Here is an 18,564-nt window from a genome sequence, read left to right on the forward strand (position 1 = left end):
GTTTTCAAGGCCCCCCCAGAGACCTACAACATTGCTGTGTGATGGCTGCTCAGGTGGAAATTGACCAGGCCGGAGATCAGTACAGAGGAGTTCACAGCTGTAGCAACCCTTCCCCTTCTGCACCGAAAGAGGCCCTTAGGATAATGAGGTGGGGGGTCGTGACCATCAGCCTGCTTCAGATGTGGAAAAGAGGGGCACCAAGCGGCTGGGTATTTTGCCAAGCCTGTCTCTAGGATGACCCCTACTGGAGGAAAAAAGGTTGACAAACCAGCAGCAAAAAAAAATCATGAAACGCCATTGAAAGGTGTGGAAGTCATTGAATTTGCCACTTTATGCCTGGAGGAGCTAGTAGCTCCGATTACCCCAGGAAACATCGACAGCCTCCCCGAGTCTACGGAGAGGGGCGGCATACAAATCTAATAAATAATAATAAATAATAGTGAATCCAATGACGACCCCCTGGTAAATCAGCACACAGGGCCCCTAACCATCCCAGTAGAACTGAGAGAACCACTATCTGGTGCCCAGAGGAAGATGCTGGCCCTTTGGGATTCTGGGTATACTAGATATGTAATCAGACCAGGTAGAAAAAAATAGGAATTGAGACTGATATCATCCACTATAGCCAGCAGAGAGAACCGATCCATGGGCATGAGGCCACCAAAGAGCAGGCAGCAATAGGGGCTGAATGCATGGCAGGAGAGGAGAAAATATCTAAGGAATATCGACACCCTAAGGGAGCCTATAGCGAGAGGGCATCAGACATGCTCCCACCAATCAGCCCACATACTGCAGCATAGAGATCCTGCCTAAAACTAACATTTACTCTATGACACCTTGCAAGCTTGAGGACCTGCAAAATTTCGTTGACCAAAATCTGAAACGAGGTTTCATCCAACTTGTTAGGCCACAGGTGGCTGTCCCAGTGCTCTTCTGAGAGAAGAAAGATGGCTCTCTTCACTTATGTGTTGACTATAAGAACTTAAACCCCATTTGCATTGAAAATATTTACCCCCTCTCTCATATGAAGGACATGCTAGATCATCCAAGGGCATGGGGTGAGGTATCATCAGTACGCTGATGATACCCAGCTTTACATCTCCACCCCATGTCCAGTCAACGAAGCAGTGGAAGTGATGTGCCGGTGTCTGGAGGCTGTTGGGGCCTGGATGGGCGTCAACAGATTCAAACTCAACCCGGATAAGACGGAGTGGCTGTGGGTTTTGCCTCCCAAGGACAATCCCATCTGTCCGTCCATCACCTTGGGGGGGGAGTTATTGACCCCCTCGGAGAGGGTCCGCAACTTGGGCGTCCTCCTCGATCCACAGCTCACATTAGAGAACCATCTTTCAGCTGTGGCGAGGGGGGTGTTTGCCCAGGTTCGCCTGGTGCACCAGTTGCGGCCCTATCTGGACTGGGACTCATTGCTCACAGTCACTCATGCCCTCATCACCTCGAGGCTCGACTACTATAATGCTCTCTACATGGGGCTACCTTTGAAAAGTGTTCGGAAACTTCAGATCGTGCAGAATGCAGCTGCGAGAGCAGTCATGGGCTTACCTAGGTATGCCCATGTTTCACCAACACTCCGCAGTCTGCATTGGCTGCCGATCAACTTCCAGTCACAATTCAAAGTGTTGGTTATGACCTTTAAAGCCCTTCATGGCACTGGACCAGAATATCTCCGAGACCGCCTTCTGCCGCACGAATCCCAGCGACCGATTAGGTCCCACAGAGTGGGCCTTCTCCGGGTCCCGTCAACTAAACAATGTCGGTTGGCGGGGCACAGGGGAAGAGCCTTCTCTGTGGCGGCCCCGACTCTCTGGAACCAACTCCCCCCGGAGATTAGAACTGCCCCTACTCTCCCTGCCTTTCATAAACTCCTTAAAACCCACCTTTGTCGTCAGTCATGGGGGAACTGAATCACCTCCCCCGGGCATGTACAATTTATGCATGGTATGTTTGTGTGTATGTTTGCTTAGTAAATGGGTTTTTTAAAATATTTTAAATTATATTTAGATTTGTCATGAATTTTTGTATCCTGCTGTGAGCCGCCCCGAGTCTGCGGGGAGGGGTGGCATACAAATCTAAATAAATAAATAAATAAATAATAAATCTAGCCAAGGGAAAGATTTTCACTAAACTGGACTTAAGAGAGGCCTACTATTGAGTCTGAATTAAAAAAGGAGATGAGTGGAAAAATGCTTGTAGGTTGTTTCCAGTTTTGGGGGCTCCCATTTGGTCTACAGGGGGTGCCAGAGGTATTCATGCAATTGATTAACGAAGTACTCCATGAACACCTTTACAAGGGGGTCTGGGTTTATCTTGATGACATGCTCATTTATTCAGAGACTATAGACAGATACATGAGAGTGGTGTGATTAGCCTTGAAAAAGCTCATGGCAGTTGAGCTGTATGCTAAATTGTCAAAATGTGATTTTCACCAGAATAAAATTGACTACAGTACTTGGATTATTGAATATTGCCTGAGGGCATTGAATTAGATCCCAGAAGGTGTGGGAAATTGTGAAGTGGGTGGCCCCACACACCCATAAACAATTACTAGGTTTCCTAGGCTTTGCCAACTTTTACTGGCAATTCATCCTCTTTACCCAGATTGCACTGCCAATGACAAACCTCCTTAAAACAAGAGGGGAGGGGCAAGTCTAAGTCTAATCTGCTTCTGGAGTGGACCATGGAGTGCCAGGTAGTTTTCAAGAAGCTCAAGTGACTATTTGCAACTGATCTTGTCTTTAAGAATCCCAACATAGATGCTCCTTTTGTGGTTCAAGCCGAAGCCAGCGATGTGGCAGTCGGAGCAGTACTACTGCAAGCAGCCAATTGCATGTGATGCACTTTGACAAGCAAAGTTGTGAGCTGCTCCGAGTCCTCGGAGAGGGGCGGCATACAAATAATAATAATAATAGTAATAGTAATAATAATAGTAATAGTAATAATAATAATTTAAAAAAACCAGGAACTTGTGCTGGAACTACCATTTACAAGTGGCAAAGAACTGATGGGATCATAAGCCCGAAAAAGTGGTCGAAAATGAGCAAGCAAAACTACTATGGGACTTCCGACTTCAGACTGACCGAATTCTGAAGCATAACACACCAGACATCTTGATTGTGGAGAAAAAGAAAGTATGGATCATCGACATCGCAATCCCAGGAGACAGCAGAATTGAGGAGAAGCAGCTAGAGAAATTAGTGAAGTACAAAGATCTAAAAATCGAGCTGCAACGACTCTGGCATAAGCCCGTGAAAGTGGTCCCAGTGGTACTTGGCACACTGGGCGCAGGGCCAAAGGATCTCAGCGGACATTTGAAAACCATCGGAATTGACAAAATCTCCACCTGTCAATTGCAAAAGGCCGCTTTACTGGGATCGGCAAACATAATTCGCCGCTACATCACGCAGTCCTAGGTGCTTGGGAAGCGCCCGACTGGTGATGAAATATGAAATCCAGCATAGTGATCTCATTTGCTGTGTTGCACTGACATAATAATAATAATAATAATAATAATAATAATAATAACAACAACAACAACAACAACAACAATGGGGAAGCCATGTACATTTAATAACTGTGTTACTAATTTAACAACTGCAGTTATTCACTTAATGTGGCAAGAAAGGTCATAAAATAGGGCAAAACTCGCTTAACAAATATTTCACTTAGCAACAACAATTTTGGAGTCGATTCTGATCACAAACCGGTATTGTTAGAATGACAGCATGATTGAAACTTCTGTTTTCCATCTCTGTTCTTGTGACAGTTTGATTTTCCAGGATATAAGATAATCACAATTGGGGGGTGTTCCCCCCCCCCCGGGAGTAGTCCAGAAATCCCATATTTCTCAGAAAAAATAATATTTTTGAACAGCTCTGTATTGCATTAAAAAGGAACATTCATTCCTCAACACACTCATTCATGCAGAACAGACACAAACACACACAACATCCCACGCTTTGTCTGTCAGGGTTGGAAATTTGCTGAAAGTAAGCCTGGTGGGATCTTTTTTCTAAAATACCAAAATATTCATTTCCATGTGACTGTTTTTTTGTTGATGATTCTCCCCTCCAATCATTGGGATTGGATGGGCGTTGAACCAAGAATTTGATAGCTGATTAGACAGGCATTTGCTGGGAAGAGGGTTTGTTAAAAAAAATTAAATCCCACTGTTATTTTCTTTTTATAAATATCTCTAATACTTCTTCCTCATCCTATTTTTTTTATAACAGTCCTCTAAGACAGGTGTGAAAGAATGGCTGGAATGAAAGGAAACATAGATTATGTACATACGTTATATTGCATATAATAACTGCAGCAAGAATATTAATAGCGCAGTATTGGAACCGGGGAAGTACCAAATGATAAGGCCATTACCAAGAAAATATTAGAGTGTGCAGAGTTAGATAAATTAACATTTGAATTAAACCAAAAAGAAAGAGTACTTCGAGGTGTGGAATATGTTCTACAAGTGGATGGAAAGAAGGAAAACAGAGTGAAAGGAGGATGTACTGTATAAATGTATATAGCTATAATTACAAGGGTGAATGAATACAAACTTCTTAATTAAAGAAGGAAGGAAGGGTTAAGTAATGATATTTAAAGAATAGATACAATATTTATTATAAAAGATGAATATCAATGAATAACTAAGCAGATAGAAATTTTTGTGTGTGTGTGATTTTTTTGGTCAAAATATATATGATATTTTTCCTGATAATGAAAAGGAAGGGAGACTACTATAGATCTATTTCAGGCTTATTCGCCCTTATCAGGTAGCCACACCCTTACTGGGATTTGAACCTGAGGCTCTGCCTTGTAAGGCAGGGGCCTTAGCCTCTAGGCTACAGGCTCGCTTCCTGTATCATATAATATATAATTAGAAACGTGACATTGAAGCAAATCACCGAACAAGTGATATAAAAGTTTATATGTATTTTATGGGTGTGTGTGTGTACTTTTTCAAGTTTGTATTGTAATGTTTTAAGTGGTTTTTAAAAAATATTTATATTCAATAAAAACTATTTTTATAAAAACAAAATAGAGAAAGAATGCCTGGTCCAAAGTTGCGACTAGAACTCACTGTCACTTGGTGATTGGCCCCAAATCCCCCAACTGGCTTTCATGCCTAAGGCGGGACTAGAACTCACTATCACTTGGTGATTGGCCCCAAATCCCCCAACTGGCTTTCATGCCTAAGGCGGGACTAGAACTCACTATCCCTTGGTGATTGGCCCCAAATCCCCCAACTGGCTTTCATGCCTAAGGAGGGACTAGAACTCACCGTCTCCTGGTGGTTGGCCCAAAATCATCCATCTGGCCTTCAGGTTTGGCACACACTAAATCGGAATTTTGATTAAAATCTCAAAGTAGGAGTTGCCTTCAAGTCCAGTTGAGCTCCTGATTCATCTGTATTACTTTTTAAATACATTATAAATTGATCCCCAATGGTTTGTTCCAGGATGTTTTTCAATATCTCACTCTTAATTCCCGGATTCCAAAAATGACTTCCCATCCAAGATCTGACCCAGACTGACCCTGCTTAGCTTCAGAAATAACCCAGAGTCAGCTAACTGGTGCCACCTAGTCAAGATATGTCCTGCAATTAACTTTTTTTTCTTTTTTTTGGCAGGATTGCAATTATTACCGAAGGCCTTAAGAAGGCAAGTGGACTAAGTCAAGAGAAGGACACAGACCTAATGACGATACAACCATGGGTGAGACTTTTCTTTGTTTTTTTCCCCTTTTGGGGGGGTTGATCCTAGATCAAAGGTCATCTTCCAATTCTTATGGAATTGATGAAGTGTAAGTACTGTATCTACAAAAAAAAAGCAATTAACAAAGAGCAATAATTGTTAATATTCTGTCCAAACGGTTGGGTTGGTAATACAGTGTTCCCTCGATTTTCGCAGGTTCGAACTTCGCGAATAGCCTATACCAGTGATTTTCAACCTTTTTTGAGCCGCGGCACATTTTTTTACATTGACGAAACCCTGGGGCACATTGGGGGGGGGGGCAGGGCGCTAAAAAAGTTTGGACAAAAAAATTCTCTCTCTCTCTCTTCCTCCCCTTCACTCTATTTCTTTCTGCCTCCCTCTTTCTCTCCCTTCCTTCCTCTTTCTCTCTCTCTCTCTCCATCCCTCTTTCTTTCTCTTCCTTCCTTCCTCTCTTTTTTGCTCTCTTTCTCTCTCCCTCCCTCCCTCCCTCCCTCTATGCCTTTCTCTCTCTCTCCTTCTCTCCCTCTTTCTCTCTCTCTCTTTCTTTCTTTTCTCTCTTGCTCTCTCTCTCTTTCTCTCTTTCTTTCTCTTGTTTTCTCTCTCTCTTGCTTTCTTTCTCTCTCTCCCTTGCTTTCTTTCTCTCTTGCTTTCTTTCTCTCTGAGCTTCGCGGCACACCTGACCATGTCTCGCGGCACACTAGTGTGCCATGGCACACTGGTTGAAAAACACTGGCCTATACCACGGTTTTTCAAAAAATATTAATTAAAAAATACTTTGTGGTTTTTTTCCTATACCACGGATTTCCCGACTCAATGATGTCATATGTCATCACCAAACTAATAATTTTTGCAAATAAATAACAAAAAAAATTATTGTTAATAAATAATTATGTTTATAAATATCAGGATCACTAAGTGTCTTATTCAATGGTGAGTACCAGTAATAATGGTGAGTAAATGGTTGTTAAGGGAATGGGGAATGGTAATTTAGGGGTCTAAAGTATTAAGGGAAGGTTTGTGATACTGTCCATAGCCAAAAATGGTGTATTTACTTCTGCATCTCTACTTCGTGGAAATTTGACTTTCGCGGGCGGTCTCGGAACGCATCCCCCGCGGAAATCGAGGGAACACTGTATATAAACCAACCAACAATGTATGGCTGTATGGACTGATGTAATATAGCTTTAAAATGTATGCTATGTTCTTATTGCCTGTAGTATCACATGTTACCATAAGAGGGAGCTAGATATCACGGTTTATTTTCTCTGTTGTTTCATTCTGATTGACTTTTTGACTTGATAGCGATCTCTTTTTTTAATGCTCTGTTGTTATCTCTGTTACTCTGATGTGTTTGTAAACTGTAATATCTTTGTTGAATGTACTGTATATGACAAAGACAAACTGATAAGAAGATTATTGTACTTGTAGAGATTGACTGATTTGACTTGGACTGTTTATTTGGACTGTTCTGTTTCTTAAAGTAAACACCATATGCACTTTAACATATCTCTGTGTGTGTGACCAGATAATTACTCATGTGTACTGCAATATGCCAATTCTATGTGCATGTCCTTGATAACTCAAGGATTGCTCTGCACATACCTTAATAATAATGAAGTTGTGTGTCTTTGATTCCATGCTTTTTCACATCTAGCCTAGAATTGTGTTAGTCCTCCTATCAGATGTCTCCCATTGCTGACTGATAATTTAGCTTGTTATCTAGGTGTCAGGCCGAAGCGGGACCCAGGGGAAGAGCCTTCTCTGTGGCGGCCCCGGCCCTCTGGAACCAACTCCCCCCAGAGATTAGAATAGCCCCCACCCTTCTTGCCTTTCGCAAGCTTCTTAAAACCCACCTCTGTCGTCAGGCATGGGGGAATTAAGATATTCTTTCCCCCTAGGCTTCCACAATTTATGTATGGTACATTTGTATGTATGATTGGTTTTAAAATAAGGGTTTTTAGCTTCTTTAGTATTGGATTGTCGCATGTTGTTTTTACCACTGTTGTTAGCCTCCCCGAGTCTACGGAGAGGGGCGGCATACAAATCCAATAAAATGAATGAAAATAAAATGAAATGAAGCTATCATTTTGGAATTAGAGACTTTGGCTTTCCACAAGTAAAATAGTACTGTGGGAATTGGGGAGAGGTGGTTGCATGAGGGGGGAAAGATACTAGCCACAACAAATTATTTCCAGAGATTCAAGGTCATCCTTTGTTCAGCACCAGACGGAAGTACAGGAGAAGATCATGGATGTTGAGAGAACTGGAGTGGTCCATGTGATGAACTTGTGGGTGTGGGGATAAGGGATGAACCTTAACCTTAATGCTCTCTACATGGGGCTACCCTTGAAGAGTGTTCGGAAACTTCAACTTGTCCAAAATGCAGCTGCGCGAGCAGTCTTGGGCCTTCCAAGAAATGCTCACATCTCACCATCACTCCGCGGACTGCATTGGCTACCGATCAGTTTCCGGGCACAATTCAAAGTGTTGGTTATGACCTATAAAGCCCTACATGGCACAGGACCAAATTATCTCCGAGTCCGCCTACTGCGGTCCCACAGATTTGGCCTCCTTAGGGTCCCGTCGAACAAACAATATCGGCTGGCGGGACCTAGGGGAAGAGCCTTCTCTGTGGGAGCCCCGGCCCTCTGGAATCAACTCTCCCCAGAGATTCGCACTGCCCCCACCCTCCTTGCCTTCCGAAAGAGCTTAAAAACTCATCTTTGCCGCTAGGCTTGGGATGTTTGGTTGATAAGTTTTTCTTTTAATTGTTTTTAAATCGTAGTATTAATTGGATTTACATTATTGTTTTGTTTTTATATATGCTGTGAGCCGCCCCGAGTCCTTGGAGAAGGGCGGCATACAAATCCAATTAAATAAATAAAATAAATAAAACCTGGGTGGAGAAATGTAGGAAAAGTTCGTATCGGGTTGACTATAGTTCATAACCAACATTGCTCTGTTAATACATTGGAACTTAGAAGAAGGCCAAGGTTTGGACTCTGATTTATTTCTCAGATGTTAATTGGAACGCTGACACTAGGTTCACAGGTCACCTCAACATATAATCTGTTTAGTGACCATTCAAAGTCACAACGGCGCCAATAACAGTGACTTATTTATCATTTTTCTCACTGGCAGCATCTTCATGGTCACATGATCAAAATTCAGACATTTGTGGATTAACATCTCAAATACAGAAGAATCGCAAAGTGACCTGAAGGTGCTTTTTCAAGAGGCAACTGAACTTCCTGATTTTTCATTGAAGACGTTTTGCTTCTTATCCAAGAAATATCTTTAGTTCTCCTAGAGCAGTGATTTTCAACCTTTTTTGAGCTGCGGCACATTTTTTTACATTTACAAAACCATGGGGCACATTGGGGGGGGGGCGCTAAAAAAAGTTTGGACAAAAAAAATTCTTCCTCCCTTTCGCTCTATTTCTCTCCCTCCCTCTTTCTCTCCCTTCCTCTTTTTTCTCTCTCTCTCTCTCCCTCCTTACCTCCCTCTCTTTCTCTCTCTTTCTTTCTTTCTCTCTCTCTCTTTCTCTCTTGCTCTCTCTCTTTCTTTCTTTCTTTCTTTCTCTCTCTTTCTTTCTCTCTCTCTTGTTTTCTTTCTCTCTCTCTTGCTTGCTTGCTTTCTCTCTCTCTTGCTCTTTCTCTCTCTCTCTCTTTCTCTCTCTCTCTCTTTCTCTCTCTGAGCTTCGCGGCACACCTGACCATGTCTCACGGCACACTAGTGTGCCACGGCACACTGGTTGAAAAACACTGTCCTAGAGCAGTGTTTCCCAACCCTGGCAACTTAAAGATATTTGGACTTCAACTCTTAAAATTCTGGGAGTTGAAGTCCAGATATCTCCAAGTTGCCAAGGTTGGGAAACACTGTCCTAGAGAGCTGGACTAGAGAGCTGAAGAACCTTCTTGGATGAGAAGCGAAATGTCTTCAAAAAAAGATACAAAGAAAGTCACGTTTTTTTTATTTTTTTATTTTTTTATTTTGTCCAATACACAATGAGGGTTTTAGTGGGTATATATCTATATACACATAGTAAAATACATGATGATGGTTATAGAGGAGATACTCATAGTAAAATATATCTAAGAAAAAATAAAAAAGAAGATATAGTAATAGAACATATCAATGAAAGAATAGAAGAAGAGATATAGGAATAGAAGAAAGGTATAGGAGATATAGGAGAGCAATAGGACAGGGGACGGAAGGCACTCTAGTGCACTTGTACTCGCCCCTTACTGACCTCTTAGGAATCTGGATAGGTCAACCGTAGATAATCTAAGGGTAAAGTGTTGGAGGTTTGGGGATGACACTATGGAGTCCGGTAATGAGTTCCACGCTTCGACAACTCGACTACTGAAGTCATATTTTTTACAGTCAAGTTTGGAGCGGTTAGTATTAAGTTTAAATCTGTTGTGTGCTCTTGTGTTGTTGTGGTTGAAGCTGAAGTAGTCGCTGACAGGCAGGACGTTGCAGCATATGATCTTGTGGGCAATACTTAGATCATGTTTAAGGCGTCTTAGTTCTAGGCTTTCTAGGCCCAGGATTGGAAGTCTAGTCTCGTAGGGTATTCTATTTCGAGTGGAGGAGTGAGGGGCTTTTCTGGTGAAGTATCTTTGGACATTTTCAAGGGTGTTAATGTCTGAGATGCGATATGGGTTCCAAACAGATGAGCTGTATTCGAGGATGGGTCTGGCAAAAGTTTTGTAAACTCTGGTAAGTAATGTGAGATTGCCAGAGCAGAAGCTAGGTAGGATTAGGTGTACAACTCTTGAAGTTGGGATCTTGAAAAAGCACCTTCGGGACAGCCATGACTAGGATGACTGAGGATCTCCATAGACATTCTCAAAGTGAATATAAAGATAAAACCAGAAACTTTTATTCTGGGCTTAATGGAAAAAGAGTAGCAGGGAGAAAAATTTGAAATTTGGATTTATGTTGTTGGCAAACAAGATTACACACAAAAATGGAAGGACATTTTGATTCCCGCAATGGATAAATGGTTGCAAAACTTGTTGGAGTTAGAAGAGATGGCCAAATTGACTGCTTTGATCAAAGAAAACAACACACAATTACTTTTGTTTTTGCTTGGAAACCACTTCTGAACTTTGTGCTTGAGGTGGAAAAAAAGTGAGAGTTGCTTCTTGTTCTACTTTCAGGTGCTTTGTAAAATAGCTTCAGTCCTTTTCTTTGGGGTTGGCAGCATATAAATTAAATATTAAATTCTTTGAGGAAGCCTCTGAGATATGGGAACACTGCTATCATGTCTCCCCTGGTCCTTCTTTTCATTAAACCCACTTCCTGCAACCGTTCTCCATGTGTTTTAGTCTCCAGTCCTGTAATCATCTTTGTTGCTCTTCTCTGCACTCTTTCTAGAGTCTCGAAATCCTTTTTACAGTAGTCCCTCGCTATAACGCGCTTCACCTACTGCGGCTTCACTTCATCGCGGGTTTTCAAGAAATATTAATGAGAAAAATCATTCGCGGATCTTCGCTGGTTCGCGGGTTTCTGAGGAAGTCGATCGGCAGATTTAAACAGCCCGCCGAACTCGATCGGCAGGTTTTTCAAAAAAAGTATATCTAAAATTGTAAATACTGTATTTAAATACTGTATCTAAAAGAAATACTGTGTGGGAAAGGTTTATAAACACTTAAAACAATGAAAACTTACCAAACAATTACAATATAAATACAGTGGAACCCCGACATACGAGCAGCTCTACTTACGAGCTACTCGAGATACGAGCTGGGAGAGTAGAGAAATTTTTGTTCGACTCACGAGCTTCCATTCGGGATACGAGCCGAGAAGAGCCGGCCTGGCTTGCTTTGCTTCCGAGCTGATGCAGAGCCGAATAAAGCGTCACGCCCCTCTGACGCTTTCGGCGGCTTCCGAAGCGATGCTGGGCTCTTTTGCCGCCAAAAGCGTCAGGGGGGCGTGACGCTTTATTTCTCCGAAGCAAAGCAAGCCAGGCCGGCTCTTCTCAGTACAATATCCAGCTCTTGGTGAGTCCTTGGCTTCTGCTGGGGGTGCAGAAGCGGGCGGGGGGGGGGGGCGGCAAAAAAAACGCCCGGACAAGCACTTGCTGCGAGGCGGGCGGGGGGGGGCAAAAAAAACACCCGGACAAGCACTTGCTGCGAGAGGCGGGCGGGGGGGGGGGGCGGCAAAAAAAACGCCCGGACAAGCACTTGCTGCGAGGCGGGCGGGGGGGGGCAAAAAAAACGCCCGGACAAGAACTTGCTGCGAGAGGCGGGCGGGGGGGGGGGGGCGGCAAAAAAACCGGGGCACTTTCGCTGCGAGTGGCGGGAAAAAATAAGGAAGAAAAAATAAGCGGCTTTTCCACTGCCTCCTAAAGCGGGGAAGTTCGCCAGGAGGCAGCAGAAAAGCCGCGCGTGTCTTTTAAAACATCGGAGCCGGCATGGGGAGGCTCTCAATCAACCCCCGAGTCCGGGTTCGGGGCTCGGAGGCTGATTAAAAGCCTCCCCGTGCCGGCTCTGATGTTTTAAAACACACGCGCGGCGTTTTCGCTGCCTCCTACAGCGGGGGCGTGTGTTTTAAAACATCGGAGCCGGCATGGGGAGGCTCTCAATCAACCCCCGAGTCCGGGTTTGGGGCTCGGAGGCTGATTAAAAGCCTCCCCGTGCCGGCTCTGATGTTTTAAAACACACGCCCCCGCTTTAGGAGGCAGCGGAAACGCCGCGCGTGTGTTTTAAAACATCAGAGCCGGCACGGGGAGGCTTTTAATCAGCCTCCGAGCCCCAAACCCGGACTCGGGGGTTGATTGAGAGCCTCCCCATGCCGGCTCCGATGTTTTAAAACACACGCCCCCGCTGTAGGAGGCAGCGGAAACGCCGCACGTGTGTTTTAAAACATCAGAGCCGGCACGGGGAGGTCTTTAATCAGCCTCCGAGCCCCAAACCCGGACTCGGGGGTTGATTGAGAGCCTCCCCATGCCGGCTCCGATGTTTTAAAACACACGCCCCCGCTGTAGGAGGCAGCGAAAACGCCGCGCGTGTGTTTTAAAACATCAGAGCCGGCACGGGGAGGCTTTTAATCAGCCTCCGAGCCCCAAACCCGGACTCGGGGGTTGATTGAGAGCCTCCCCATGCCGGCTCCGATGTTTTAAAACACACGCCCCCGCTGTAGGAGGCAGCGGAAACGCCGCGCGTGTGTTTTAAAACATCAGAGCCGGCACGGGGAGGCTTTTAATCAGCCTCCGAGCCCCAAACCCGGACTCGGGGGTTGATTGAGAGCCTCCCCATGCCGGCTCCGATGTTTTAAAACACACGCCCCCGCTGTAGGAGGCAGCGGAAACGCCGCGCGTGTGTTTTAAAACATCAGAGCCGGCACGGGGAGGCTTTTAATCAGCCTCCGAGCCCCAAACCCGGACTCGGGGGTTGATTGAGAGCCTCCCCATGCCGGCTCCGATGTTTTAAAACACACGCCCCCGCTGTAGGAGGCAGCGGAAACGCCGCGCGTGTGTTTTAAAACATCAGAGCCGGCACGGGGAGGCTTTTAATCAGCCTCCGAGCCCCAAACCCGGACTCGGGGGTTGATTGAGAGCCTCCCCATGCCGGCTCCGATGTTTTAAAACACACGCCCCCGCTGTAGGAGGCAGCGAAAACGCCGCGCGTGTGTTTTAAAACATCAGAGCCGGCACGGGGAGGCTTTTAATCAGCCTCCGAGCCCCAAACCCGGACTCGGGGGTTGATTGAGAGCCTCCCCATGCCGGCTCCGATGTTTTAAAACACACGCCCCCGCTGTAGGAGGCAGCGGAAACGCCGCGCGTGTGTTTTAAAACATCAGAGCCGGCACGGGGAGGCTTTTAATCAGCCTCCGAGCCCCGAACCCGGACTCGGGGGTTGATTGAGAGCCTCCCCATGCCGGCTCCGATGTTTTAAAACACACGCCCCCGCTGTAGGAGGCAGCGGAAAAGCCGCGCGTGTGTTTTAAAACATCGGAGCCGGCATGGGGAGGCTTTTAATCAGCCTCCGAGCCCCGAACCCGGACTCGGGGGTTGATTGAGAGCCTCCCCATGCCGGCTCCGATGTTTTAAAACACACGCCCCCGCTGTAGGAGGCAGCGAAAACGCCGCGCGTGTGTTTTAAAACATCAGAGCCGGCACGGGGAGGCTTTTAATCAGCCTCCGAGCCCCAAACCCGGACTCGGGGGTTGATTGAGAGCCTCCCCATGCCGGCTCCGATGTTTTAAAACACACGCCCCCGCTGTAGGAGGCAGCGGAAACGCCGCGCGTGTGTTTTAAAACATCAGAGCCGGCACGGGGAGGCTTTTAATCAGCCTCCGAGCCCCAAACCCGGACTCGGGGGTTGATTGAGAGCCTCCCCATGCCGGCTCCGATGTTTTAAAACACACGCCCCCGCTGTAGGAGGCAGCGAAAACGCCGCGCGTGTGTTTTAAAACATCAGAGCCGGCACGGGGAGGCTTTTAATCAGCCTCCGAGCCCCAAACCCGGACTCGGGGGTTGATTGAGAGCCTCCCCATGCCGGCTCCGATGTTTTAAAACACACGCCCCCGCTGTAGGAGGCAGCGGAAAAGCCGCGCGTGTGTTTTAAAACATCGGAGCCGGCACGGGGAGGCTTTTAATCAGCCTCCGAGCCCCGAACCCGGACTCGGGGGTTGATTGAGAGCCTCCCCATGCCGGCTCCGATGTTTTAAAACACACGCCCCCGCTTTAGGAGGCAGCGGAAAAGCCGCGCGTGTGTTTTAAAACATCGGAGCCGGCACGGGGAGGCTTTTAATCAGCCTCCGAGCCCCGAACCCGGACTCGGGGGTTGATTGAGAGCCTCCCCATGCCGGCTCCGATGTTTTAAAAGACACGCGCGGCTTTTCTGCTGCCTCCTGGCGAACTTCCCCGCTTCAGCCGACGTCTTTTCCCCTCAGCCCTCGGGCTTGCACGCATTAATCGCTTTTACATTGTTTCCTATGGGAAACAATGTTTCGACATACGAGCTGTTCGACGTGCGAGCCTCCTTCCGGAACCAATTAAACTCGTAAGTCGGGGTTCCACTGTACTGAAATAAGTACTATCAGTCGATAAATTCCCCATCGCGGATTTCACCTATCGCGGCCGGGTCTGGAACGTAATACCAGCGATAGGTGAGGGACTACTGTATATCGTGGTGACCAAAACTAAATGCAGTATTCCAAGTGTGGCCTTACCAAGGCCTTATAAAGTGGTATTAACACTTGACATGATCTTGATTCTATCCCTCTATTAATGCAGCCTAGAACTGTGTTGGCTTTTTTGGCAGCTGCACCACACGGCTAGCTCATATTTAAATGATTGTTCATCTGGTTGGCGTCTCATCTTTTTTTGAATTACAGTTGTTAGCTGTATACTTTCACACCACCATGCCCTCAGAAATGAAGGTCTGTAAACTCTTGAACTCTTCTCTTTTCTGACCTCTAATTTCTGGTTTCAGTAATCCAATTAACCACAATTTCCATCAAGTGTTAACGTACTCTTAATGCCCTTGTAGAAATTAAATTTATTTTTATTATTTATTCATTTGTCCAATACACAAATACATAGGAAGAAAAATAGACATGTAGTGATATATATAAGGGTAAAGTGAACTTAGAGGAGAGGATATATGAAAGAAAGAAAATATATATGATAAGTGAGAGAAAGGAAACATTCACTTTTTTTCCACCTCAAGCACAAAGTTCAGAAGTGGTTTCCAAGCAAAAACAAAAGTAATTGTGTGTTGTTTTCTTTGATCAAAGGAGTCAATTTGGCCACCTCTGCTAACCCCAACAACTTTTGCAACCATAGAAGGGCAGTAGAAAAGAAGCTGGTAACTACAGGCCAGTTAGTTTGACATCAGTTATACAGTAGTTAAAATGATGGAGACTCTACTCAAAAAGAGGATAAATCAGCACCTAAAAAACAATAACTTATTGGACCCAAATCAGCATGGCTTTACTGAAGGCAAAACATGTCAGACTAATCTTATTGATTTCTTTGACTATGTCACAAAGGTGTTGGATCAAGGTGGTGCCGTGGATATTGCCTATCTGGACTTCAGCAAAGCCTTTGATACGGTTCCACATAAAGAGCTGATAGATAAATTAGTGAAGATTGGACTTAATCCCTGGATAGTTCAGTGGATTTCAAGCTGGCTGAAGCATAGACATCAGAGAGTTATTGTTAATGGCGAGTATTCTGAGCAGAGATAGGTTACAAACAGTGTGCCACAAGGGTCTGTTCTGGGTCCTATTCTTTTTAATATGTTTGTGAGTGACATAGGGGAAGGTTTGGTAGGGAAGGTTTGCCTATTTGCCGATGACTCTAAAGTATGCAATAGGGTTGATATTCCTGGAGGGGTCTGTAATATGGTAAATGATTTAGCTTTACTAGATAAATGGTCAAAGCAATGGAAACTGCAGTCCAAAGACGGGCTACAAGAATGGTGGAAGGTCTTAACCATAAAACGTATCAGCAAAGACTTAATGAACTCAATCTGTATAGTCTGGAGGACAGAAGGAAAAGGGGGGACATGATTGAAACATTGAAATATGTTAAAGGCTTAAATAAGGTTCAGGAGGGAAGTCTTTTTAATAGGAAAGTGAACACAAGAACAAGGGGACACAATCTGAAGTTAGTTGGGGGAAAGATCAAAAGCAACGTGAGAAAATATTTTTTCACTGAAAGAGTAGTAGATGCTTGGAACAAACTTCCAGCAGACGTGGTTGGTAAATCCACAGTAACTGAATTTAAACATGCCTGGGATAAACATAATCCATTGTATATATACAATTAATGAATATGTTAATTACTGCAAAATAGACAAAATTAACAGATTAACAGAGTTGGAAGGTAACCTGTAGGTCATCTAGTCCAGCCCTGGCCCATTTGTGACAAATGGAAGTCCATTTCTCTTCTTGAAAGCCTCCAGTGAGGATGAAGTTGCCACAACATCTGAAGTCAAAACTGTTCATTATCAGCCAGTTAATTCCTTTTACTGTATTTCTCTTTCACATTAAAAGTTAACCCAGGCGTAGAAGGGTTGTGTTTTTTTACAGTTTTCTGTTTTTAACTTGAACCAAAATAAACCTTTGCCTATATGATAACCAGGCAATTGTGTTTCTGATTTTTCTTCTGTTTTTCTTATTTCCTCTTTTTTTAAAAGAAAAAAATCCCCCCTCGTACCTGAATATTTATGTTCAAAAATATTTGCGTGAGAGAGTTCTTAAGAACAGAATAAAAAGGGAAGCTGAAGGATTAAAATAAGCAGTAGGAAAATTCTGCTTAGTAAATAGGAATGACACAGAGGAAAATGTGTAACAACAACAATAACAACAAGAAGATTTGGAAGGGGTGTATTTATTTATTTATATGTTATCATTGTGGCTTTCTAGGAAATTTTTAGAGTAAGTGCTGATCCAGTAACATATTTCCTTCCAAAAAGCAATCGATTCCATTAATATATTTTGTTTCAACTGATTAATGGCAATATTCTGAAATTTGCATATTTATTTAATTATTTATTCATTCATTCATTCATTCATTCATTCATTCAATTTGTATGCCGCCCCTCTCCAAGGACTCGGAGCGGTCCTTATTGTTTGACTCTGTAGAATGCTTTAATAATAATTAATAATAATAATAATAATAATTTATTCGATTTGTATGCCGCCCCTCTCCAAGGACTCGGAGCGGTCCTTATTGTTTGACTCTGTAGAATGCTTTAATAATAATTAATAATAATAATAATAATAATAATAATTTATTCGATTTGTATGCCGCCCCTCTCCAAGGACTCGAAGCGGTCCTTATTGTTTGACTCTGTAGAATGCTTTAATAATAATAATTATTAATAATAATAATAATAATAATAATAATAATAATAATTTATTCGATTTGTATGCCGCCCCTCTCCAAGGACTCGGAGTGGTCCTTATTGTTTGACTCTGTAGAATGCTTTAATAATAATTAATAATAATACTAATAATTTATTCGATTTGTATGCCGCCCCTCTCCAAGGACTCGGAGCCGTCCTTATTGTTTGACTCTGTAGAATGCTTTAATAATAATTAATAATAATAATAATTTACTAGATTTGTATGCCGCCCATCTCCGAAGACTCGGGGAGGCTCATAACAATAATAAACAGTGTACAAATCCAATATTTAAAAAAACAATTAAAAAACCCTTATAGTAAAATAATCACACAATCCATTCAAACCATACACAAACCAAGATAGTTGGGGGATATGTCAGTTTCCCCATGCCTGGCTACAAAGATGAGTTTTCAATAACGTACGAAAGGCGAGGAGGGTGGGGGTGGTTCTAATCTCCGGGGGGAAGTTGATTCCAGAGGGGCGGAGCTGCCAGGGAGAAGGCTCTTCCCCTGGGTCCCGCCAGACAACATTGTTTAGTCGATGGGACCTGGAGAAGGCCAACTCTGTGGGGCCTAATTGGCCGCTGGGATTCGTGCGGCAGAAGGCAGTCCCGAGGAGGTATTCTTGTCCGATACCATGTAGGGCTTTATAGGTCATAACCAACACTTGGAATTGTGAACGGAAACTGATCAGCAGCCAGTGCAGGCCGCGGAATGTTGAAGAGACGTGGGCAAATCTAGGTAGCCCCATGATTGTCCTCGCAGCTGCATTCTGCACGATCTGTAGTTTCCGAACACTCTTTAAAGGTAGCCCCATGTAGAGAGCGTTGCAGTAGTCGAACCTTGAGGTGATGAGGGCATGAGCGACTGTGAGCAGAGACTCCCTGTCCAAATAGGGCACACAAGAAAGAATGATGTTTCTTCTACACTCCCTATTTTTCCACGTAATCTCCGTCCCGTTC

The 18,564-nt window shown here is 44.2% G+C and overlaps 1 protein-coding gene across 1 annotated transcript in view; it reads left to right on the forward strand.

Moving 5' to 3' along the window:
• The window catches only part of LOC139175685 (mitogen-activated protein kinase kinase kinase 3-like), a 140,170-nt gene that overhangs the window by 41,231 nt on the left and 80,375 nt on the right, over positions 1 to 18,564 (forward strand). Inside the window, exon 2 of the mRNA XM_070766883.1 lies at positions 5,648 to 5,732. Within this exon, the coding sequence (XP_070622984.1) occupies positions 5,729 to 5,732 (4 nt within the window). The 5' untranslated portion in view covers positions 5,648 to 5,728. The remainder of the gene's footprint in view (positions 1 to 5,647; positions 5,733 to 18,564) is intronic.

This window comes from Erythrolamprus reginae, chromosome Z (assembly GCF_031021105.1).
Source record: "Erythrolamprus reginae isolate rEryReg1 chromosome Z, rEryReg1.hap1, whole genome shotgun sequence".
NCBI classification, from domain to species: domain Eukaryota; kingdom Metazoa; phylum Chordata; class Lepidosauria; order Squamata; family Dipsadidae; genus Erythrolamprus; species Erythrolamprus reginae.